The sequence below is a fragment of the Misgurnus anguillicaudatus genome, chromosome 6 (assembly GCF_027580225.2).
Source record: "Misgurnus anguillicaudatus chromosome 6, ASM2758022v2, whole genome shotgun sequence".
Lineage (NCBI taxonomy): Eukaryota > Metazoa > Chordata > Actinopteri > Cypriniformes > Cobitidae > Misgurnus > Misgurnus anguillicaudatus.
In genome coordinates, this window is record NC_073342.2 from 49,956 (window position 1) to 71,455 (window position 21,500).

Below are 21,500 nucleotides of genomic sequence, written 5' to 3' on the forward strand. Positions count from 1 at the left end.
GAGAGGCTGGAAAGCAGTACTTCTTGTTGGGGACAATCCTCAATAGGAACACTTTCTCTACATTATTATTAGTGTTTGATTTTTTTTTTTCATTTTTATTAATTGTATTGTTTTAATTTTTCATTTTATTTGAAATTACCTAAGTTAGATTCATGCTAATACTTTAACTGAATCTTGTATCTTTGCTGGCTGGCTGTAGAGTCGGTTTCAAATACACATGAAGTTTCTAATTAACTTTTAAGTTCAGTTTGGTTTAAACTTGTATTTACCCATGGTAATTCATTTAAATTTAAATTCATGCTAATATGTTATATACAATGAAAACTTCTGTATTTGTGTATAGCTGGTAATTTGGGGCAAACTACGTTTCACACAACAATGTAACTGTCACAAAGGTTTTTTTTTATTATCAGTTTGTTCTAAACTTTTGTTTTTGTTTACTAAGGATGAAATTGCTTTGTAATTTAAGTTGTTAGTGTTAGATTAATTCCAATAATGTATTTGAACAAACTAGTATTTTTGTTTATTGCTGGCAGTTTATACTAGAAGAGTTTTAACACATACAATGTTGTAGTTTTATTGACTTGTGTGTTATTGATTAATAAAAAGGCAAACAATTTGAAAGTAATTTTTCGTGTGATTTATTTATTAATATAATTTGGGCAAGATCAGGCTGAGTTATGGCTCAGTTATGGAAGTTTTGGTTAAATGCTGGTTTTAATATGGTTGACCTATGGCTGAGAAGTGGTACCGATGTTAGAACCTGTTCTGGCCCAGGTTTGGGCCTATTATGGGCTATTATCTGGCAGAGACATGGGCCAGTTATGGCCCATGTGTGGGCCTTGTCTGTAATTCAGAACTGGGCCAATGTAGGGCCGTCATTCTTCGTTGTATGTGGGCCGAGGAAAAACTGGTTGTGTGGGCCGGAGCTGGGCCGGAACAAAATTGCTATCTGGGACACAGAAAGGCCACCTAGCCAGGGAAGAGAAGAGATCGCCATAACGGGCTGCTGATGAGAGATAGAGGCTACACGTGAAAAGGTGAGTAAAAACATACATTTAATGTTTTCGATTAATTTTATGTGACATGTAAATTTGTCAACTTGCGCGGGTAGCCCCATTAAAACTTGCAAATATCCCGATTGATGGCTTGGTGTCTTGGTATGTTTTGAAACCGTATTTTTAATCACATATAATCACATTATTGGAATTTATCATGTTAACCCATTTTGTTTGGTGAACAAACTTTCCATGGTCGTGAAAGCACGTTTTGTACTTTAAAATGTTGTTTCCAAACAAAGCGTTTGGAATGGTAAATATCACACTTAGGGTGAAGCGATTAAAACAGGCATTTCAAAGCTACTGTAGGCGGTAACGTTATCCCATTCATTATCGCATGTGAGCGATTGTGAATTGGATATTGCTTAGCTTGTCAGTAAACTCGCTGCGTCCCAAACCACCCAGGTAGCAAAGTATTATGGCCCAGATTTGGCATGAAGCCGGCACAGCTGGCATTTAGTCGGCACTGGCATGAGGCATGTGAACCGAACATGGCCCGGTTATGGGGGAGATTGGACCGTCTTTAAGGTGGCAAACAGGATATGGGCCAGTGGTTACGTGTATTATTTGGCCCACATATAAAATATAGAAATGTGGCCCATAGTTAATTGTAATTTAAGATATTTCATAATTAATAATATTTAAATACACACAGCTGTTTCCCCTATTCCTGTTTGCAGTGTGGTTTTATTCTCTCTATCAACAAGGTTTAATGAATACAGTTTTTTACAATTGCTATGACACTTTTTTCAATACGTTTAACAAATTTTCTAAACTCTTAACACAGTTAGCACTACATCCACCTATGTAAGCTATACTATTAACACATTTCTTGTTGGTTTAACACAAAATGCATACAATTAACACAAATTTAAGATGCTTTAACTTCTTTTACAGACAAGCTCAAACAAGACCAAAACAGTAGATTTTAAATGTCAAATTTACAAATGCTTTCACACAGCATGTCAAAACAGATAACATAATGTGCTAAACCTCACTTATAGTCAAAGTAAACAGCTATTTATATGATGAATTGAAGCATAAACATATCCCCTGTATTTTATTCCATTGGGATTGAAAAACAACTTACAGTTTTTTACGATTGCTATGACAGATTTTTCAATACTTTTAACAAGATTTCAAAACTCTTAACACAGTTAGCACTACATCCACCTATGTAAGCTATACTATTAACACATTTCTTGTTGGTTTAACACAAAATGCATACAATTAACACAAATTTAAAATGCTTTAACTTATTTTACAGACAAGCTCAAACAAGACCAAAACAATAGATTTTTAATGTCAAATTTACAAATGCTTTCACACAGCATGTCAAAACAGATAACATCGGGCCAGTTGTTCAAAAAGTTTAATCTGGATCAAAATTATCCAGATTTGGAAATCCCATGTTTTGCTATCCAGGATCAGGTAAACCATCTCACTTTCATCTTGGTTTTTCAAAGCAAAATAGGACTGGACCAACCTGATCCAGATTCACACTTTTTCAGATTAGCAAATCTGGATTACAATTGTTTTAAATAAGATCACATGTCAATGTTGATTATAAGCTATACAACAGGTCACTAAGTGTTTTACTTGAAGAGACAATAAAACACAACTTTCCCTTAATTTTTCTCTTAATTTATTTTAATTGAACATTGTCTGTTCTTCTGGCCCACAAAAAAACAAACAAATATAGTTTATACCCAAACACATGAATTTTAAGTCATAAAGAGGCTAAATGTCTGGTAGTTTACATTTGTAGAGATGCCGGTTGTTAAAACTACTTTTGACTGTTTGGTCTCTAATGTGATTGTAATCAATATACTTTACAGTGCCCAATGACAGCTAAAGATTACTTTTCTTAAAATTAAATTTTTTGCTATTGACTGCTCTATGAGGGATTTATATGGACTTTTTTCTTTCTTAATTGACTGTGAACGTTTGGTATACCTCAATGTTATACTTTATCATTATAAGGATTGAACTTATCAAGAGCAACATTTCAACAAAAAATGATACATTTATAAATATTACATGATAGAAATGTTGTATTGTACACTCACTGTAGGTTTGTATGTTTTAGTAAAATCTTTTTAGAAGTTTAATTACACATTTGTTCCTGAAATCCACCCTTCTGATGGGATCAGTATAATCCTACTTTTTGGGATCAAACAAATCCCAATCTTGCTAAAAAGTTTTGAACAGCACAAAGTCCTGATTTGATCGAGATCAAAACCCAGATTGGATTTTGTGATCCAATCCAAATTATTTCAGAATCAATTTTTTATGAACAACCCATTTTGAAATAATCTGATAGCTGAAATCCAAATGAATTACTTTTGAACAACTGGCCCATCATGTGCTAAACCTCACTTATAGTCAAAGTTAACAGCTGTTTATATGATGAATTGAAACATTAATATATCCCCTGTATTTTATTCCATTGGGATTGAAAAACAACTTATTACCAATGCAAATATATAAATCACAGCTGATTCCCACCTAGGAAACACACTCAGTTTCTTTCAATTGGATGACTATATGGTATACAATAGAGTAAAGGAGGGCCTCTTTAGGTCGATCTTGTGTTGAAAAGGAACAATATGAGCAACACAAAAATAAGATATGTCTGCACGAGTCAACTGAAGACCACCATGACAAGGGAGAGGTTTTTCTCCAGTCCCACCTGGATGTAATAGATGGTGCATTTCCAGACATCACAACTGAACACTGTCAGAGACATGGCAAAAGATTCTTCACAAGATGCCTTGCCAGAGAAAAATCAGGTGTAATGTGAATGAGAACATGTGGCCAAATAGAAACGCAATAGATTAGATGATGAAATTTTCTTTTTTGCTTTATTCTTGTTTGTATTTGTTTATTTTTTACTTTTTTACTGTAAATGGAAGTAATATTGAATATGTTTGTTATCTTGCAGTAATGTCCTGTTGTAAATACTGTAAAGTCTTTACTGCAACAATTCTACTTTTTTTCATAAACTGTACTCTAAGATGAATGACTCATTTTTGTCTTGAATTGCTGCAGCAAAACAAACATGCATTTACTAAACCCAACTAAACAAAAATATAACAAAGTTTTCAAAAGAAACTGCAGTGCAAAACTCAGTCTATAATCATACAAACAACTGTTTGTTGTATAAGGACAGACTTACACATAAACTTATGCAGCTTTTGTTTTTCCATCTTATGTTTGTGTTTTTCTTGACATTGTGTTATGATTGACTAAATGTTTCTGTTGGAAGAGAACATGTGTTGGTGATCTGGTATAACTTGTTGATTCTGAAACATGTTTACAGTGTTTTTGTAAACAGTGTGAGAGTTTAGTTTACAATGTGTGATTTTGAGGATAAAATTAACTGTTTTGCCAGTTGTGTGTTTTAGGTGTGTTGGTGTGTTGGGAGTTTGGAAGATTTGTTGAAAGTATTGAAAGGGGTGTCATAGCAATCGTAAAAAACTGTAATAGTGTAAAGGAGGGCCTCTATAGGTTGGTCTTGTGTGGAAAAGGAACAATATGAGCAACACACAAAAAAAAGATATATGTCTGCACAAGTCAACGGAAGACCACCAGGACAGTTTTCCTCAAGTCCCACCTGGATGCAATAGATGGTGCATTCCCAGACATTACACCTGAACACTGTCAGGGATGGATAAGACATGGCAAAAGATTCTTAGTAGATATCAGGTGTGATGTGAATGAGAACATATGGCCAAATAGAAACGCAATAGATTAGAGGATGAGATTTTCTTTTTTTGCTTTATTCTTCAGTGGCTTTTTCTGTTTGTATTTTTTTTACTTTTTACTGTAAAAGGAAGTAATATTGAATATGTTTGTTATCTTGCAGTAATGTCCTGTTGTACACTCTAAAAAACGTTGGGTTGTTTTTTCAACTCAACTGCTGGGTTGAGCCCGTTGGGTTATTTTGTTGGGTTGTTTTATCAGTGTTGGGTAGTTTTTGTGTAACCCAACTTGTTGGGTTATATGTTGGGTAATTTTGAAGCAGAGCCAACTTAATAGATACATATAGCTGTTTCTCAATTTTACTTTCACAAAATGTATTTTAAACATAAGTTCAGGCGAGAATATATATGTATAATGTTCAAATTTGCAGTCGGTTTGTAAAGTGAACGCCAATTTTAAAGTTTAATTTCAAAAAGTCGGAATGTTACCGGCGCGACCACTGGGTGTCAGTGTTGTTCTTCCCCAGAGAGAACTTCTCCCTTCCCCCACACAGTCGCGTCAGAGTCCTGTCACAGCTGCAACCACGCTACCTGACACGGAAATTTACATCACCTCAGGATTCATAAACGGGTTTTCATCGACTTATCTTTGATTTATTTGAAGGAAAAGGTTTGTGTCATTGTTTTTAATCATTTAAACTATTTCTGAATGCAAAAGTATGCAAAATGATGGTTCACAATTCAATTCAATTCAATTTTATTTATATAGCGCTTTTCACAATACTCAATTGTTTCAAAGCAGCTTTACATTAATAGAAGCAGTAAAAGCACAGAAAAACAACAGAAAGCATAACATAATACACAATAGCATAAGCAGTCAAATTTGCTGCGGCTATGACGCAACATTATGAGCGAGCATATTACTAACGTAACGTCTAGAAGAAGAAGCTAAGTTAAGCCAAAGCAGGCTACCTCCCCGGGGTAAAAAACCGCCTAGGAGAAAAAAAACAAAAACCCCGGGTTGTTTAGCCGAGGAAATAAAAATAAAAGTCCTAGGAGGGAAAAACCCTTGGGAGATATACATGTATATACACACATATAAACGGATAAGGAGCTTAAGCGGAGATTAAGCAGAGATTAAGCGGATATTAAGCGGGTCCTGCCGGTGGTCGTTGGTCAGGCATCAGCTGGGCATCACATTGAAGGACGACCAGTAGATCAGAGGTGTGCCGACTTTCACATCTACCGGAACTGGGTCTGTTTGTCCCATTGTCCTCAGGGTCAATGGGACCCAGGGACGAGACAGGGAGAGAAAAACAAAATCATATTAGCGTAGGGGCCGTTCACGTGTAATGCAAGTGTCACACAGTGATGTGGTTTAATCAGCTTAGTTTCAGACAGACTAACTATTGAGGCATAATTGTTTTATCCACAGTTGAGGATTTTGCAAATTGGGGGCCCACTGCGACGGTATATATGGTAACTAAGGGTCACCTTCCGATTTTTAAGTGAAAATGAAACCTGTCGACCCGTTTGACTAAGGCCTGTAACCCCACTGTCGTCGTTAATGCAGGTTCAGTGGCAAACGGGTCTATATTGCATACTATTTACAAGATCACGAGAAAACGCCAACATCGCAACGTGACCATACGTGTCAACCCGTTTGACTAAGGCTGGAGGCCCCACTGTCGTCGTTAATGCAGGTTCAGTGGCAAACGGGTCTGTATGGCATACTATTCACAAGACACAAGAAAGCGCCAAAATCGCAACCCGACCATACGTGCCAACCCGTTTGACTAAGGCCGGAAGCCCCACTGTCGTCGTTAATGCAGGTTCAGTGGCAAACGGGTCTGTATGGCATACTATTCGCAATAGAAAGAAAGCGCCAAAATCACAACCCAACCATACGTGCCAACCCGTTTGACTAAGGCCAAAAGCCCCACTGTCGTCGTTAATGCAGGTTCAGTGGCAAACGGATCTGTATGGCATACTATTTGCAATACAAAGAAAGCGCCAAAATCACAACCCAACCATACGTGCCAACCCGTTTGACTAAGGCTGGAAGCCCCACTGTCGTCGTTAATGCAGGTTCAGTGGCAAACGGGTTTGTATGGCATACTATTCACAATAACACGAAAGTTCCAAAATCGCAATCCGACTATAGGTTAAGATAAGGTTTTTATTTATTTATTTGGTTGGTCTGTGTTATGACCGCGAGTGCTTTGTTCCGTACAGATAACTATTTCGAGTTAAGTACTTTTACTAGACAAATTATGCGAATGCTTTGTTGAAGAGAAAAGTTTTAAGTCTAGATTTAAAATTATCGACTGATTCTCGGACATCGGTTGGTAAATCATTCCAGAGCTTAGGGGCTAAGTAGGAAAATGACCTTCCACTTTTAGACACTTTTGATAGTCTAGGGATAATCAAGAGACCAGAATTTTGCGACCGTAGTGTGCGTGATGGATTGTATTCTGATAGTAATTCTCTAAGATATGAGGGTGCTAGGCCATTTAAAGCTTTGTAGGTGATTAGTGATATTTTAAATTGTATGCAATATTTAACTGGTAGCCAGTGTAAAGATGCCAGAATTGGGCTTATGTGGTCATACTTTTTAGATCGAGTAAGTACCCTTGCGGAAGCGTTTTGAACTAGCTGAAGCTTGTTTACTTGATTTGCATGGCATCCCCCGAGTAGCGAGTTACAATAGTCTATTCTAGAGGTCATAAAAGCATGGATAAGCTTCTCTGCGTCAGATGTAGACAATATATGGCGTATTTTCGAGATATTTCTAAGATGGAAGAATGCTGTGCGGCAGACGTTGGCGATATGACTATCGAAGGATAAGTTGCTGTCGAACATCACACCTAAGTTCCTAACCGTGGAAGATGGCACCACAGTGCAGCCATCTATGTGCAACTTGTAATCTAACATATTATGTTTGTAGCGATTCGGTTTAATAATAAGTATCTCTGTCTTATTGGAGTTCAGCTTAAGAAAGTTATGTGCCATCCAGTCACTAACATCGCTAAGGCAGTCTGTTAGCTTAGAAAACGTGTGTGTTTCGCTGGGATGTGAGGAGATGTAAAGCTGGGTATCATCCGCATAGCAGTGAAAACTTATGTTATGTTTCCTGATAATGTCTCCTAGAGGTAACATGTATAACGAGAACAGGATGGGACCTAAAACCGAACCCTGCGGTACACCGTATTTAACCAGGGAGTGATATGACTCTTCCTCGTTTACATAAACAAAGTGATAGCGATTGGTTAGATACGACCTAAACCAGGCTAGCGCCTGACCACTGATACCAACATAGTTTTCTAGTCTATTGAGTAAGATTGTATGATCTATTGTGTCAAAGGCTGCACTAAGGTCTAATAATATAAGAATTGAGATTTCACCACGATCGGATGTTAATAGGAGGTCATTTGTAACTCTAAGCAACGCTGTCTCTGTGCTATGGTGGGGCCTGAATCCTGATTGGAACTTTTCATATGTACTATTATTTGTCAAGAATGTGCTTAACTGGCTTGCCACTACCTTTTCTAATATTTTCGAAAGAAAAGGGAGATTTGAGATTGGTCTAAAGTTATTAAGCTCTCCCTGGTCAAGCTGCGGTTTTTTAATCAGCGGTTTAATAACTGCTAGTTTGAAAGCTGTTGGAACGTATCCTATTTCTAGCGATGAGTTAAAGATATTTAGAACCGGGGTTGACACTACAGGGAATACCTCTTTAAGCAGTTTTGTGGGGACGGGGTCTAATATACAGGATGATGATTTGGACGATGTAACTAGTCTAGAGAGCTCATCTATTGTAGTAGGTTTAAATGAATCAAGATGTTCGTATGGTAGTCTAGTGTTAAGTGAACTAACGGGTAGAGTGGTGGCTGCCTGGGTAGCTACGATGTTGTCCCTTATAGCCGTAATTTTGTTAGAAAAGAAGTTCATGAAGTCGTTACTATTGTGTTGAAGTTTACTATTGGTTTCTGTTTGTTCTTTATTTCTAGTCAGTTTTGCAACGGTGCTGAAGAGGAAACGAGGGTTATTATGATTCTCATTTATAAGCTTGCTAAGATAGGTAGATCTGGCGGTTTTAATAACCTGTCTGTATTGTTTAACACTCTCTTTCCATGCTGCACGCCATACCTCTAACTTTGTGCTTCTATAATTTCTTTCCATTTTCCTAGTTGCCTTTTTGAGTGCTGTGGTGTGATGATCATACCATGGAGCTGGCGGTTTTTCTTTGATTCTCTTTTTTTCGAATGGGAGCAACGGCATCCAATGTGTTAGAACAGACATTGTTTAGGTTTTCTATTACAATATCTAGATCGTCACAGTTATCTGCTACATGTTTAGTTTGGGACAGGTCTGGAAGAGTGCTAATAAATCTATCTTTAGTGGTGGAAATTATTGTTCTGGCTAATCTGTAGCATGTTGTGGATTGAGTGATCCTATCTAGAAGTACAGTGTATGACACAAGGTAATGGTCAGAAACTGCATCACTCTGAGGTGATATTTTGATGTCATTAATATTGAGCCCGAGTGACAGAATTAAGTCTAATGTGTGCTTACGAGTATGCGTTGGCCCTGTCACGTTTTGTCTAATATTGAGAGAATTTAGAACATCCATAAATGCACGTCCTAGTGCATCTTTTGGGTTATCCACATGAATATTAAAATCACCAACGATAAGAGCTTTATCTACAGTGACTACAAGCTCAGACAGGAAATCTGCTATTTCTTTAAGGAAATCTGCATGGTGGCAAAAGAGAGCTGTTTGTGGTTACGATCGGTTATTTCCATATTTAACAACAATAGTTCGAATGATTTAAATTTTACTTCAGATTTTTGGTTTACTTTAAAAATGTTGTTGTATATTGTAGCTACACCACCCCCTCTCCCCTTTAATCGAGGTTCGTGTTTATAATAATAGTCTTGTGGGGTGGATTCGTTTAAACTAATGTAATCGTCTGCTTTAAGCCAGGTTTCTGTTAAACAGAGTGCATCTAAGTTTTGGTCTGTAACTATTTCATTGACAATAGGTTCTTTATTGGTAAGCGATCTAATGTTCAGAAGGCAGAATTTTAACATTCGAGGTTCATCTGTTAATGTATTGTTTTCTAATTTTATATTAATCAGATTTGTACCAGATGTGGCAAGCGGTGCTCTGTATTTATTTGTTCGGGGAACAGATACAGTTGAAATGTGTTGATATTCTGGTAAGATTGACTCGAAGTGCTGGGATATAACTGATCTTGACATATCACGGCAGCTAACAGATGGACGGTTAAGCCGATCCGTCTGTTGCCTGACTTGTACCCTGGATAGTCAGACTGTATTCGAAGTAAGACTATTGGTCAGATTTATAGAGAGAATCGCACTTCCTTCCTGAGATGGATGGAGGCCATCTCTCTTTAGCAGGTCAGGTCTCCCCCGAAAATGCTTCCAATTGTCTATAAACCCTACGTTATGCTGAGGGCACCATTTTGACATCCAGTCGTGAAGAGACAATAATCTACTGTAAGTTTCATCCCCCCGGTAGGCGGGGAGGGGACCAGAGCATATTACATTGTCTGACATTGTTTTAGCGATTTCACATATCTCTTTAATATTATCTTTGGTGATCTCCGACTGGCGGAGTCTGGTGTCATTAGTGCCGGCATGAATAACAATTTTAGAAAACTTACGCTTAGCATTAGCCAGCACTTTAAGTTTTGATCTAATGTCTGAAGACCTGGCTCCCGGTATACAATCGACTATGGTGGCTGGTGCCTCAATGTTCGCGTTCCTAAGTATCGAATCTCCAATGACCAAGGCACTTTTAACAGACGTCTCAGTCGGTGTATTGCTTAGAATATCGAACCTGTTTGAAATTACCAGGGGGGTCTTGGGTGGGCACCGGAAACGACTTTGCCGCCTGACAGTCACCCAGTTAGTCGGCCCCCTTGACTCAGATGATGGAACCGAGCTATGTGTATTACGTTTAACACTAGGCGCACCCGAAACAGTGTTTGTAGCATTAGCGGTATTAGCGTTTGTAGCATTAGCGGTATTAACGTTTGTAACATTAGCGGTATTAGCGTTTGTTACATTAGCGGTATTAGCGTTTGTAGCATTAGTGGTATTAGCGTTTGTAGCATTAGCGGTATTGCTGTCATCAACTAGCGCAGTGGTTCCCAATCCTGGTCCTCGTGGCCCCCCCGCCAGAAAGCCCCACATGTCTCCTTATTTAACACACCTGATTATACTCATCAGCTCGTTAAGGAGACATGTTTACCATTTTTGAAGTAGGCTGATAAGTTGAATCAGGTGTTTTAAAAAAAGGAGACTTTTTTTAAAACTTTCTGTCAGGGGGGCCTCGAGGACCAGGATTGGGAAACACTGAACTAGCGTTTGGATGCGCGCTTCTAGTTCTGCAATCTTCTCCGTCAGCCTTACTACTTCAATACACTTAGCACAAGTAAACCCCTCTGTGCTGATGGAAGAAGCTAAACTGTACATGTGGCAAGTAATGCAGGTTACAATAACAAGCGGAGTCTTACCGCTTTCATGTTGGGTGATGGCGTCTTCGGTCGCCTGGACGCGGTCCGTGAAGCTACATCGCGAGGGAAGCTCACTCGCAGCACGCCCCGATCGCCTGCGGACGTCTGTAGCCAGTGTGATGTGAGGCATGCTGAATCTGCGACGGCCGGGCAGCGGCTCCTCCACGGCTTCCCGATCGCTTTCATTCTGGGCGATGGCGTCTCCGTTCCCTCGAGCGCGGTCCGTGAAGCTGCTATATTTAGAAATGGTAACTAAAACCGGCCTGTCACAAGACATAACTCTTATTAAAAGTTTTATTAGCGTCCGTTGGCTAGTCTGTAATGCTCAGTAAATCTATATGCTTGTTTTTAAATGATTTAAATATTTCGTTTGATCAAACGTTTTATGAAATATGTCTAAAACATGGCTTTTAATAATTTTAGAAACGTTAGAATGTAACGTATTCTAATGGTTTAGAAATTCAGTTTAAAACAGATAACGTTAATATGAGGAAGAAACGTGTACGTTTTAAATAAATAATCGTTTGTTGTAAAAGTTGAAATCAAACTGATGCTTTTAATATCATGTTTAGATCATGAAACTTTAGCCTTGAGTTCAGAGACAGGGTCACACATTGTGAACTCTCATTTGGTCTGTGTAAGTTACAGACATTTTTGTCTTTTTCAAATGTTTTTGATGATGCCCACTTAAATCACAGTTTTGTCTCTTTTCCTCAGACCCTGATGGATAAAAGATGGATATTTTTTTCCTGGAGAAGCTAAAACAATGTCACTTTGAGGTTCTGATACCAGCTTTTACAAAGTTATTTACAGGTAACATGAAAATGCACTTGTTTTTTATTATTTAAAGTGATATGTTGATAATACAATGAGGCATATCAAAGCATTTCTTTATTAAGAATCCCTGCTTATTTTCCTGTGAGTATGTCATTTTCAAAAGTGGTATGTTAGGTTGCACGATTAAAGGAATAGTTCACCCAAAAGTTACATTAAACTCATGATTTACTCACCCCCAAGCCATTCGAGATGCATATGTCCATCATTTTTTAGACAAACACATTTTTAGATATTTTAGAAAATGTCTTAGATCTTTCAGTTAATCAAATGTAATGTTACAGGGTCCACTCCTTCACGTCCAAAAAATGTGCACCCATCCTTCACAAAAGAAATCCAAATGGCTCCACGATGATAAACAAAGGTCTTCTGAGGGTAATCCGTGCCGTTTTTTTGTAAAAATATCTATATTTAAACTTTATAAACAAAAATAACTAGCTTCCAGTAATACCGCCATCTTAGACTACTCTGTATTCAGGACAGCTCTCATCTTGAATGCGGACGCGACCAGGATGGCGCCATTAGCAGAAGCTAGTTATTTTTGTTATAATTCTACAACAACACTGCACGGATTGCCCTCGGAGGGCCTTTGTTTATTATCGTGGAGCCGTGTGGATTTATTTTGTGAGGGATGGATGCAAGTATTTTTGGACTTGAAGGAGTGGACCCCGTAACTTTGCATTTGATTAACTGAAAGATCTAAAACATTTTCTAAAATGACTGAAAATGTGTTGGTCTGAAGGGTGATGGACGTATGCATCTTGGATGGCTTGGAGGTAAGTAATCATGGGTTTAATATCATTTTTGGCCCAACTATCTCTTTAATTGTGTACAATTGTCAAGCCCATCTCATCGGTAAAGCCGGTTCTGTGATTAGAAGTAAAATGCCATCATCTGAAAACAGGTGAAGCACCATTTACTACACGCAGCCGTAGTTCACTGACAAGCTAGCCCATATAGCATTCATTATCGCATAAATTTACATTAAAGTTTTATTGAAAATTAATGCATGATTTGTCATTTTCAGAGTTCACAAGACTTCTCTGTGTTATTCCCTGACCATGCCGTAAAAGCTATTTGAAACTTGGGCACTGCATTTTACAGACAGAATCCTGCAAATTCCCAGCCAAGAACCAAGAGCATCAACAAATCACCTCCAGGTACACTTGGGAATACAATAGTTGTTTGCTGAGTATTATGACAGTAAAGTTACTAATTTAACCTAAACATTTTTCTCTACAGAACCCCATGATGATATTCCAACTCCTGTCTACAAAAGTGGGAAGAAAAGTTTATGTAAGTAATGGAAGTATTGCACACTTTGCTTTGCAAGCAACCTAAAACATTTAATATTTTGTTTGTGAACTAGCAAGAAGACATGTTTACAAGTAGGAATAGAGTGAAAACTCGGACAAGAAAAATTGTCTTTTACTCGCAACTCTAAAACATTAACTTTAGGGACAAACGTTAAAGGAATAGTCTACTCATTTTCAATATTAAACTATGTTATTACCTTAACTAAGAATTGTTGATACATCTGTGTGCGTGCACGTAAGCGCTGGAGCGCGCTGCGACACTTCGATAGCATTTAGCTTAGCCCCATTAATTCAATGGTACCAATCAGAGACAAAGCCAGAAGTGACCAAACACATCAACGCCTGAAAAGTCCGCTTCCCTTCTCCCTCTCATAATGGGAGAGGGAGGATGTTACTGCGCCGAGTCGAAGTACTCCCAAAAGTGCTATTACGCCATAAAATATAGTTCCTCTTTTAAATCCGCTTAGAAAAGCGCTATGTTTTATTTTGTACCACCAAACTTGCTCGTATAAACGTTGATGTGTTTGTGTTCACTTCTAACTTTATCTCTGATTGCTACCATTGAATGAATGGGGCTAAGCTAAATGCTATCGAAGTGTCGCTGCGCGCTCCAGCGCTTACGTGCACGCACACAGATGATAGAGGGATGTATCTTCTTAGTTAAAGGCGGAGTCCATGATGTTTGAAAGCCAATGTTGATATTTGAAATCACCTAAACAAACACGCCCCTACCCCAATAGAATCTGGACCTTCTGTTGATAGACCCGCCCCACACATACGCAACCCGGCATTTGATTTGATTTGATTGGCTATAAGTGTGTTTTGGTAGTCGGCCCGTCTCCTTTTCCAACGCGTTTTTCAAACATCGTGGACTCCGCCTTTAAGGTAATAACATAGTTTAATATTGAAAATGAGTAGACTATTCCTTTAATGTCCAGCCCTGTATTCATATACTATTAAAGTGTTGGCTATATTAAGTAATAAGGGCAAGTATGTAGGTTGTTGCAAAATCTAAAAAATCAGGCTTACTGCCAGGTAAAGTGACGTGGCAGAATCTGAAATTACTGTGAATCTGAGTTATTGGCATGAACAAAGAGTATATTGTAAGGTTATTGAAATAAAACATAAATTTATACATTTCATTACAATTAAACTAGATTACATTTGTGTGTATGAAATATGAATTGTTTGGTTTTGTATAATAATGCTGCATCATGCATTTAGCGTCTTTGCCTGCATTCTAACAAGTGTTTTGTATGTTTCCAACAGGTTGGGACCAACATGGTTGCATTCTTCTGAGAGGCTGAGGTGACAAAACCATTCCCATTTGTCCTTGAATTGGAAGATGACGATCTCTGCCATCAAGCCTTCGTTGTTTTTGACAGACAGTCACTCCAGCAATACACACTCCTTGGTGATGTTGTTGACATGTTTTAAACTTTTTTTATGTTTTGGACTTTAATTTTACTAAGCAGTGCACATCAGTGTGGGTGTTTTTGAAGACTGTTGTTTACAAACTCCCAAGAATGGAATCCCTTTCTATAAGAAGTCTGTGTAGTTATTTGTCATGCTAAGATTTTTCATGTTGATCATATATTGACTGTTTGTGCAACTTAGTGTTGATCTTATGTGTAAACATTAACCATTTCTTATTACACGGTTCTCTAAAATGCTAGTTTCTGATTGGCCAGTCGTGACATTCTACTACTGCTCAAAACTAAAAACTCCAATGCTGCAAATCATTTTGACAGGTACAGTGTTATATTACACAAAAAATAAATATCAATGTCTATTAATTACATATCCGACATTAAATTTACAAATGATTAAACCAATGTGTTTGTGACATTTGTTCTGAAGAATCTGTTGGGGCTTTTTTCTGTGATGACATGCTGCCAATACATTATCCCTTACTTGTACAACTTTTTACTTGATCTAATTGTAATGTTAACCGGGCATCTGTCATTTTAGATTGTGAGATATAATACTAATATTTTTTTTATTAGAAAGTTGATTGTTTGTGTAGGGCTATGTACTCTTTTATTGTTCATGTGCAATAAATATGCTTTTTCAATTAAATCTATGCTTTGTTATTTATAGACACCACAATGAAAGGTATGAAAGCAATTTAAACCACAAAATTTCAGCTTTAAACACATTAACCAAACGTTGGGTTGTTTCAACCCAACAAAAAGTTATTTCTACCCAACAGATGGGTTAAAAAATCAACCCAACTGGTTGGGTTAATTGTACAACCCAACTTGTTGGGTTAAAATAACCCAGTGTTGGGTTGGTCCATATTTAACCCAACGTTGGGTTGCAAAACAACCCAAGTTGGGTTAATTTTAACCCAACGTTTTTTAGAGTGTAAATACTGTAAAGTCTTTACTGCAACAATTCTACTTTTTTTCATAAACCGTACTCTAAGCTGAATGATTAATTTTTGTCTTGAATTGCTGCAACTAAAACAAACACTAATCACAATAAGGTTAAAATGACTTAAAATGAAACAAAACATCAACATCTAAACCTAGTAAGTGAATTGAGTTTTCTACATGTGGCATGTAGAGATCGGGAGGTCATTATTGGGTATTAGTTTATTCATTGGTTGGGGCCGATAGAGGGGGTTGGATTACGCATATATAAACAGCATACGTGTGGGTGACCCAGACGAGCGTCATTTCCCGGTATCCCGTTTCGCTTCCGGCATATGGACTGAGGGCTGTTGTTATCTTGGGTATGTGAAACTATTACCGCTATGTGCATCTCTTTAAAACATGGATTATACATTTCGGTTTTCTGCAGCTGTGCAGGACGATTGCTGCAATTGTAAACATCTCCGTGGCTGCAGATATTGTGGCTTTGACTTCACGGCGGCGTGTCTCATCTGTTTATGCGATCACATTCAGGTAACGTTGTGTTCTAATGGCGTGTTGACTGACTTGCATTTCATTAGTAACTTATGCCTTTATCATAGTCAATACGAGGCTGCGTATGGGCGGATGACGACTGTATACGCCAAGTTATTCTCCTCGTGTATCCTGAGCTCCACCAGCTGAGTGATTAAACTGAAACTAAAACTTTGCATTGCCACTATGGAGTATTATCTTCACCTCCACTGATTCCCGGGTCCCTGTGCCTGTTATTCGGTATGTCTCACTCATGTGGGTTTATTACAGAAATGTATTGTGACGACTGATTAACATGATTAGTTTTCCCCATGTTATAGAGTGATAGGGGTATGCAGTGACGTCACCGCTGTCTTGTTCCGGGTTGAATATTCGCGTTCGTGAACGTGAATCCCCTTTTGATACGTTTGTGAATCCGCTTATGCGGTGGGAGTGCTTTTGCACTTATATGGTCCAGTTATGTTTTCAGTTGATTTATTTGTTGTTTTGGGTTAATTTTTGTATTATTGCCAGCATACTGGCGTGAACATATGTTTTCTTTCTGTTTGTTTCAGTGACAATTGGTTTTGTTTCTTTATTCTTTAATTCAATTTAATTTGGTTAATTTTGTTATTGTGTGTTTGACAGGCATTAAGTGTCAGCTGTGTTGCCTGCCTAAACTTTGTAAATCCTCCTTGTTTCTGTTTGAGTGTGTGTGTTTGTGTGTGTGTGCTGTGATATTTTGTTTTACAGGAGCTGCAGACCTTTGATGAAGAGCAGGGCTAAATAAAGTTTTTCTTTAGGTGGTGATGGTGTTTCCTCACGGAGTGCTGTGATTTGCCGTGTGCACTGGGGCTTTTGGAGTGGTGTGAGTTTGCAGTGTACGTAGAGTAAAGGCCTGTACGGCCGGTCATTTAGCCGAGGCTGCAGCTCCTTGTGTCGTCCTTCTGGACCATTTGTGTGATTGTGGTCCCAGTTTATGCATCTTGTGAATGCATTTTAAATTTCTCCTGACTTTACAAATACAATAAATACTCTATTTTTATACCAGTACCTCTGTCTCCATTGCCTATTTGCCACAGAGTGGGGAACTTGTGCATAATGTTTTCAATCAATTCCTTGGGTGAGATTCCCAGGGTGGCGTAGTCAGGCATTATTAACCCTTTGGGTAATTAACTTATTCAAATTTATTTAATTCATACCTTCCCTCTGCCATCTGGCCACAAACTGGCGTAGTGTCGGCAGGGTCCTGCTTTTGTGGTTTTTCCTGTTTTGGAGACATTGGTATTGGTTGGGTTTAGTGTGTATATGTGTATTTGTTTTTGTAACGTGTATGTAGGAACAAGACAGCGGTATATGTTCAACTGTTTTCTCAAATCTTATTTTTGCAGGCAATTTAATTGTTTGCTTACTGTTCAAGATGGAGGGAGAATTGCAGGAGCTACGGGACCTGGTGACTCAGTTGAGAGTGGAGAATGAGAGGTTGAAGCAGGACCAACCTTCAGTAAGTTCCCTAGCGAGTAACACCACACAGGGCAATGACGCGGTAGCAGCGGTTAGGCCTACTTTGCCAGGTGCTGGTGCCACATCAGCAGATAGGTTTGTTTTTGTCCCTAGAGACCGGAAATGTCCAAAATTTAGTGGAACGTCAGGTATAGGTATTGATGAATGGGTCGAAGAGGCACAGGCTTGTATCCGGGCCTGTTGCTTGTCTACGGCTGACCAGGCGTTCTTTTTGTTCGATCACTTAGAGGGTGAGGCTCGGGAGGAAATTAGGCATCGTTCTGACGCCGATAGAAGTAATCCAACTCTTATAGTCGAGGCCCTACGTGAATTGTATGGCTGTTCGTTGTCATATGTGGCTTTGCAAGAGGCCTTTTTCTCACGGAGGCAGCGGGAGGGGGAGACCCTTTTGGAGTTCTCCCTTGCCCTGATGGGCCTCCAGGAGAAAGTTAAGCAGCAGTCGTCCTCCGCCATGCCAAATGCAGAAATATTGTTGCGCGACCAATTTGTTGAATTTGTGTTAGATCCGGCATTGCGTCGTGAACTTAAACAATTGGTGCGCCGGCAGCCATTATGTACCTTTTTGGATGTCCGGGGTGAGGCGATACGTTGGGAACGGGAAGGGATGCCCGGGGGAACGAGACCTAGGAGCCAATCGCTTCCGGTAGCATATGGGTTTCAGTGTGGGGTACAAGGGGAGCCACAAGCTGAAAGCAGTAGTTCACGTTCAGAATTTGCAGAATTGCGCGAGATGCTTAAGTTGCAGCAAGAGCAAATAGGTCAGCTTACACAAGGGCTTGCCCGATTACAGAGCTTTCAGTCCCGAAATGCCTCTCCTCGTCGTGGTCCAGTAATATGTCGGCGATGCCAACGTGAGGGTCATTTTGCTAGGGACTGCGATGGACAGCGTGCTCCCCCTCGGTCGAGGCCTTCTTCCAGGTTTGTGCCTGCAACCCGGGAAGAACCAGCTCATTCTGTACAGCGGTCGGAAAACTAGTACCCACCGAACTGCAGAGCCACTGTTCGGTTGGGGAGTTTGATGGCTCTATTTTTACTTCCGTGCCTCAGTTAGTTTCGTCTTGCCCTCATCTCGTTGCCCTTTTTGGGGGTGTTTCAGTTCCCTGTTTGGTGGACACTGGATCGATGGTGTCCACCATAACAGAGAGCTGTTTCCGTGAGTATAGCGACCAGTGGGGACAGGGAGGGATGAAGACATGTCACTGGTTACAACTTCGTGCCGCTAATGGTCTTGCAATACCATACGTCGGGTATATTGAGGTGGAGGTGGAGCTGTGCGGTCGGCTGGTACCAAAGTGCGGGGTCCTGGTGGTCAGGGATCCTTCGGGTGGGCCGTGCACTAGAGTCCCAGGAGTGTTAGGGATGAATATCCTACGGCGCTGCTACCAGGAGCTCTTTGGGCAGCATGGCCCCGCCTTATTCAGCTTGCCGTCAGTTTCACAAGCCCCAAGTATTATGGTTCAGGCCCTTCAGCATTGTCAGCAAGCTAGTACCCAGCCCAGTGAGAGTAGTGTGGGCCAGGTTAGAGTGCGTGGCCGTCGCGCATGTCGTATCCCTGGTGGTACTATAAAGTTAGTGGCTGCAACATGTTCTAGGCAGTTTGCAGATACCACTGTGCTTTTCGAACCCTTGGAGGAGGGTTTGCCTTCTGGATTGTTGGCCTCTCCTGAGTTGATAAAAGTCATTCATGGTACGGTTTATGTACCTGTAGTGAATGTAGGGACGCTGGATGTGTTGCTTTACCCTCGTAGCATTTTGGGTAGTCTGAATAGTGTCTTGGTGGTTAGCTTGCCCACTGAGGTGGTAGAGGTACAGTCTGTTGCTGCCACTGATGCCCAGGGCTCCCAAGTGCTCTCTGCTAGTGGTCAGGGCTCTCAGGTAAGTGCCGTATTAGATCAGATTGAAGCCATTGACTTATCTATGCTCAGGTGTGAGGAAGTCACTCAGGTTAAGGCACTGCTTCGGAACTATCATTCAGTGTTTTCTGCACACGAGGGCGATCTGGGGTGTACCAATTTGATTACCCATGAGATCCCTCTGGTTGACGATATCCCAGTGAGACAGCGTTATCGACGAATACCTCCTTCAGAGTACGAGGTTGTTAAAGCCCATATAAATCAGCTGCATGAGGCACAAGTGATCAAAGAGAGCAGTAGCCCTTATGCCTCGCCAATAGTGTTGGTGAAGAAAAAGGATGGTAGTCTACGCATGTGTGTAGACTACCGTCAGTTGAATTCAAAGACTCGTAAGGATGCCTTTCCTTCACCGCGCATCGAGGAGTCTTTAGATTCCCTAACTGGGGCCCGCTGGTTTTCCACCATGGATTTAGCCAGCGGGTACAATCAAGTCCCAATGGCTGTGAGAGATCAACCCAAGACTGCTTTTTGTACCCCCTTCGGACTATTCGAATACAACCGTATGCCCTTTGGGCTTTGTAATGCCCCTAGCACTTTTCAGCGGCTGATGCAACGATTATTTGGTGATCAGCAAGGTCAATCGCTGCTGTTATATCTTGATGACATTGTTGTGTTCTCGTCATCTGTGGCCCAACATCTGATGCGGTTGGAAGTTGTTTTGAGTCGATTAGAACGGGAGGGGTTAAAGGCTAGGTTGGAGAAATGCTCGTTTTTCCAGAAGTCGGTAAAATACCTTGGGCATGTGATCTCCTCTGAAGGGGTGTCTACAGACCCCAGTAAAGTGGAGGCAGTGTCACAGTGGCGTCAACCAGAGACTGTTGGTGAGTTGCGTTCCTTTCTCGGGTTCGCAAGTTACTATCGTCGATTTGTCGAGGGCTTTGCAAAATTTGCCGCTCCATTACATCGGCTAGTCGCTGAATTTGCAGAGGTAAGGCCCAGAAAGCGAGCTTCCCAGGACTTCAGGGCGGCATGGACCGATCAGTGCCAACAGAGTTTTGAGGGGCTGAAAAGTAAACTTACATCAGCACCCGTTTTGGCATATGCAGACTTCTCCCAGCCTTTTATCCTGGAAGTGGATGCCAGTCATGCAGGACTGGGGGCTGTCCTTTCCCAGGAGCAGGGAGGCCAGGTGCGGCCCATTGCCTACGCCAGTCGCAGTCTTCGGCCCACTGAGCGCAATATGTCAAATTACAGCTCAATGAAATTGGAGTTTCTTGCGCTCAAGTGGGCCATGACTGAAAAATTTAGGGAATACCTATTAGGGCAGAAATGTGTTGTGTTTACAGACAACAACCCCCTAAGTCATTTGGCGTCAGCTAAACTGGGCGCTACAGAGCAGCGCTGGGCTGCACAACTGGCCTCCTTTGATTTTGAGATCCGGTATAGGTCAGGGAGAAGTAATAAGAACGCAGATGCCCTCTCACGACAGAACCCACCATGCTCCCTTAATTGGGGTTTGGGTATTGAGACGTTGGGCACTAGCGTGCCTGTGGAGGTACATCAGGCTTTGGAAGATAGGGTGGTCCTTCCGGTTACTCAGGCGGTTATGATGTCTTTTCCCAGTTATTCAGGTGAGGAGATGCGGTCTTTACAGAGGACTGACCCTGTGTTTAGTGAAGTCCTGGGGTTGTGGGAAAGTAAGAGGTTCCCTAGTGGGGAAGAGCGCCGATTGCTGTCAAAGCCAGCCTTAGCTCTCCTTCGTCAGTGGGATAGGTTAG

The 21,500-nt window shown here is 40.3% G+C and overlaps 1 protein-coding gene and 1 long non-coding RNA gene across 8 annotated transcripts; both read left to right on the forward strand.

Moving 5' to 3' along the window:
- Positions 1–5,138: 5,138 nt before the first annotated feature.
- Positions 5,139–15,827, forward strand: LOC129435013 (uncharacterized). 3 transcript variants are annotated; one of them, XR_012369796.1, is made up of 5 exons: positions 5,139–5,432; positions 12,025–12,120; positions 13,169–13,301; positions 13,384–13,437; positions 14,727–15,827. It is a non-coding gene; the product is annotated as an uncharacterized lncRNA (long non-coding RNA). The 3 variants fall into 3 exon arrangements; XR_012369797.1 differs by lacking the exon at positions 5,139–5,432 and adding an exon at positions 11,603–11,944; XR_012369795.1 differs by lacking the exon at positions 5,139–5,432 and having other exon boundaries at positions 11,610–12,120.
- A 191-nt stretch (positions 15,828–16,018) lies between these two features.
- Positions 16,019–19,111, forward strand: LOC141364215 (uncharacterized). Of its 5 annotated transcripts, none has more exons than XM_073868316.1 (3): positions 16,019–16,366; positions 16,435–17,226; positions 17,737–19,111. In XM_073868316.1, exon 3 carries the CDS (start codon positions 17,766–17,768, stop codon positions 18,843–18,845), a length of 1,080 nt encoding a protein of 359 aa, XP_073724417.1. In that variant the 5' UTR covers positions 16,019–16,366; positions 16,435–17,226; positions 17,737–17,765; the 3' UTR covers positions 18,846–19,111. The 5 variants fall into 5 exon arrangements, with proteins under 5 accessions (XP_073724417.1, XP_073724419.1, XP_073724416.1 ...); XM_073868318.1 differs by having other exon boundaries at positions 16,435–16,606; positions 16,687–19,111; XM_073868315.1 differs by having other exon boundaries at positions 16,019–16,194; positions 16,263–16,366; positions 16,435–19,111.
- Positions 19,112–21,500: the final 2,389 nt, after the last annotated feature.

Bases quoted from the DNA above. Each gene is read 5' to 3' on its own strand.
- LOC141364215 (XM_073868314.1), top strand. From the start codon at position 17,766: ATGGAGGGAGAATTGCAGGAGCTACGGGACCTGGTGACTCAGTTGAGA.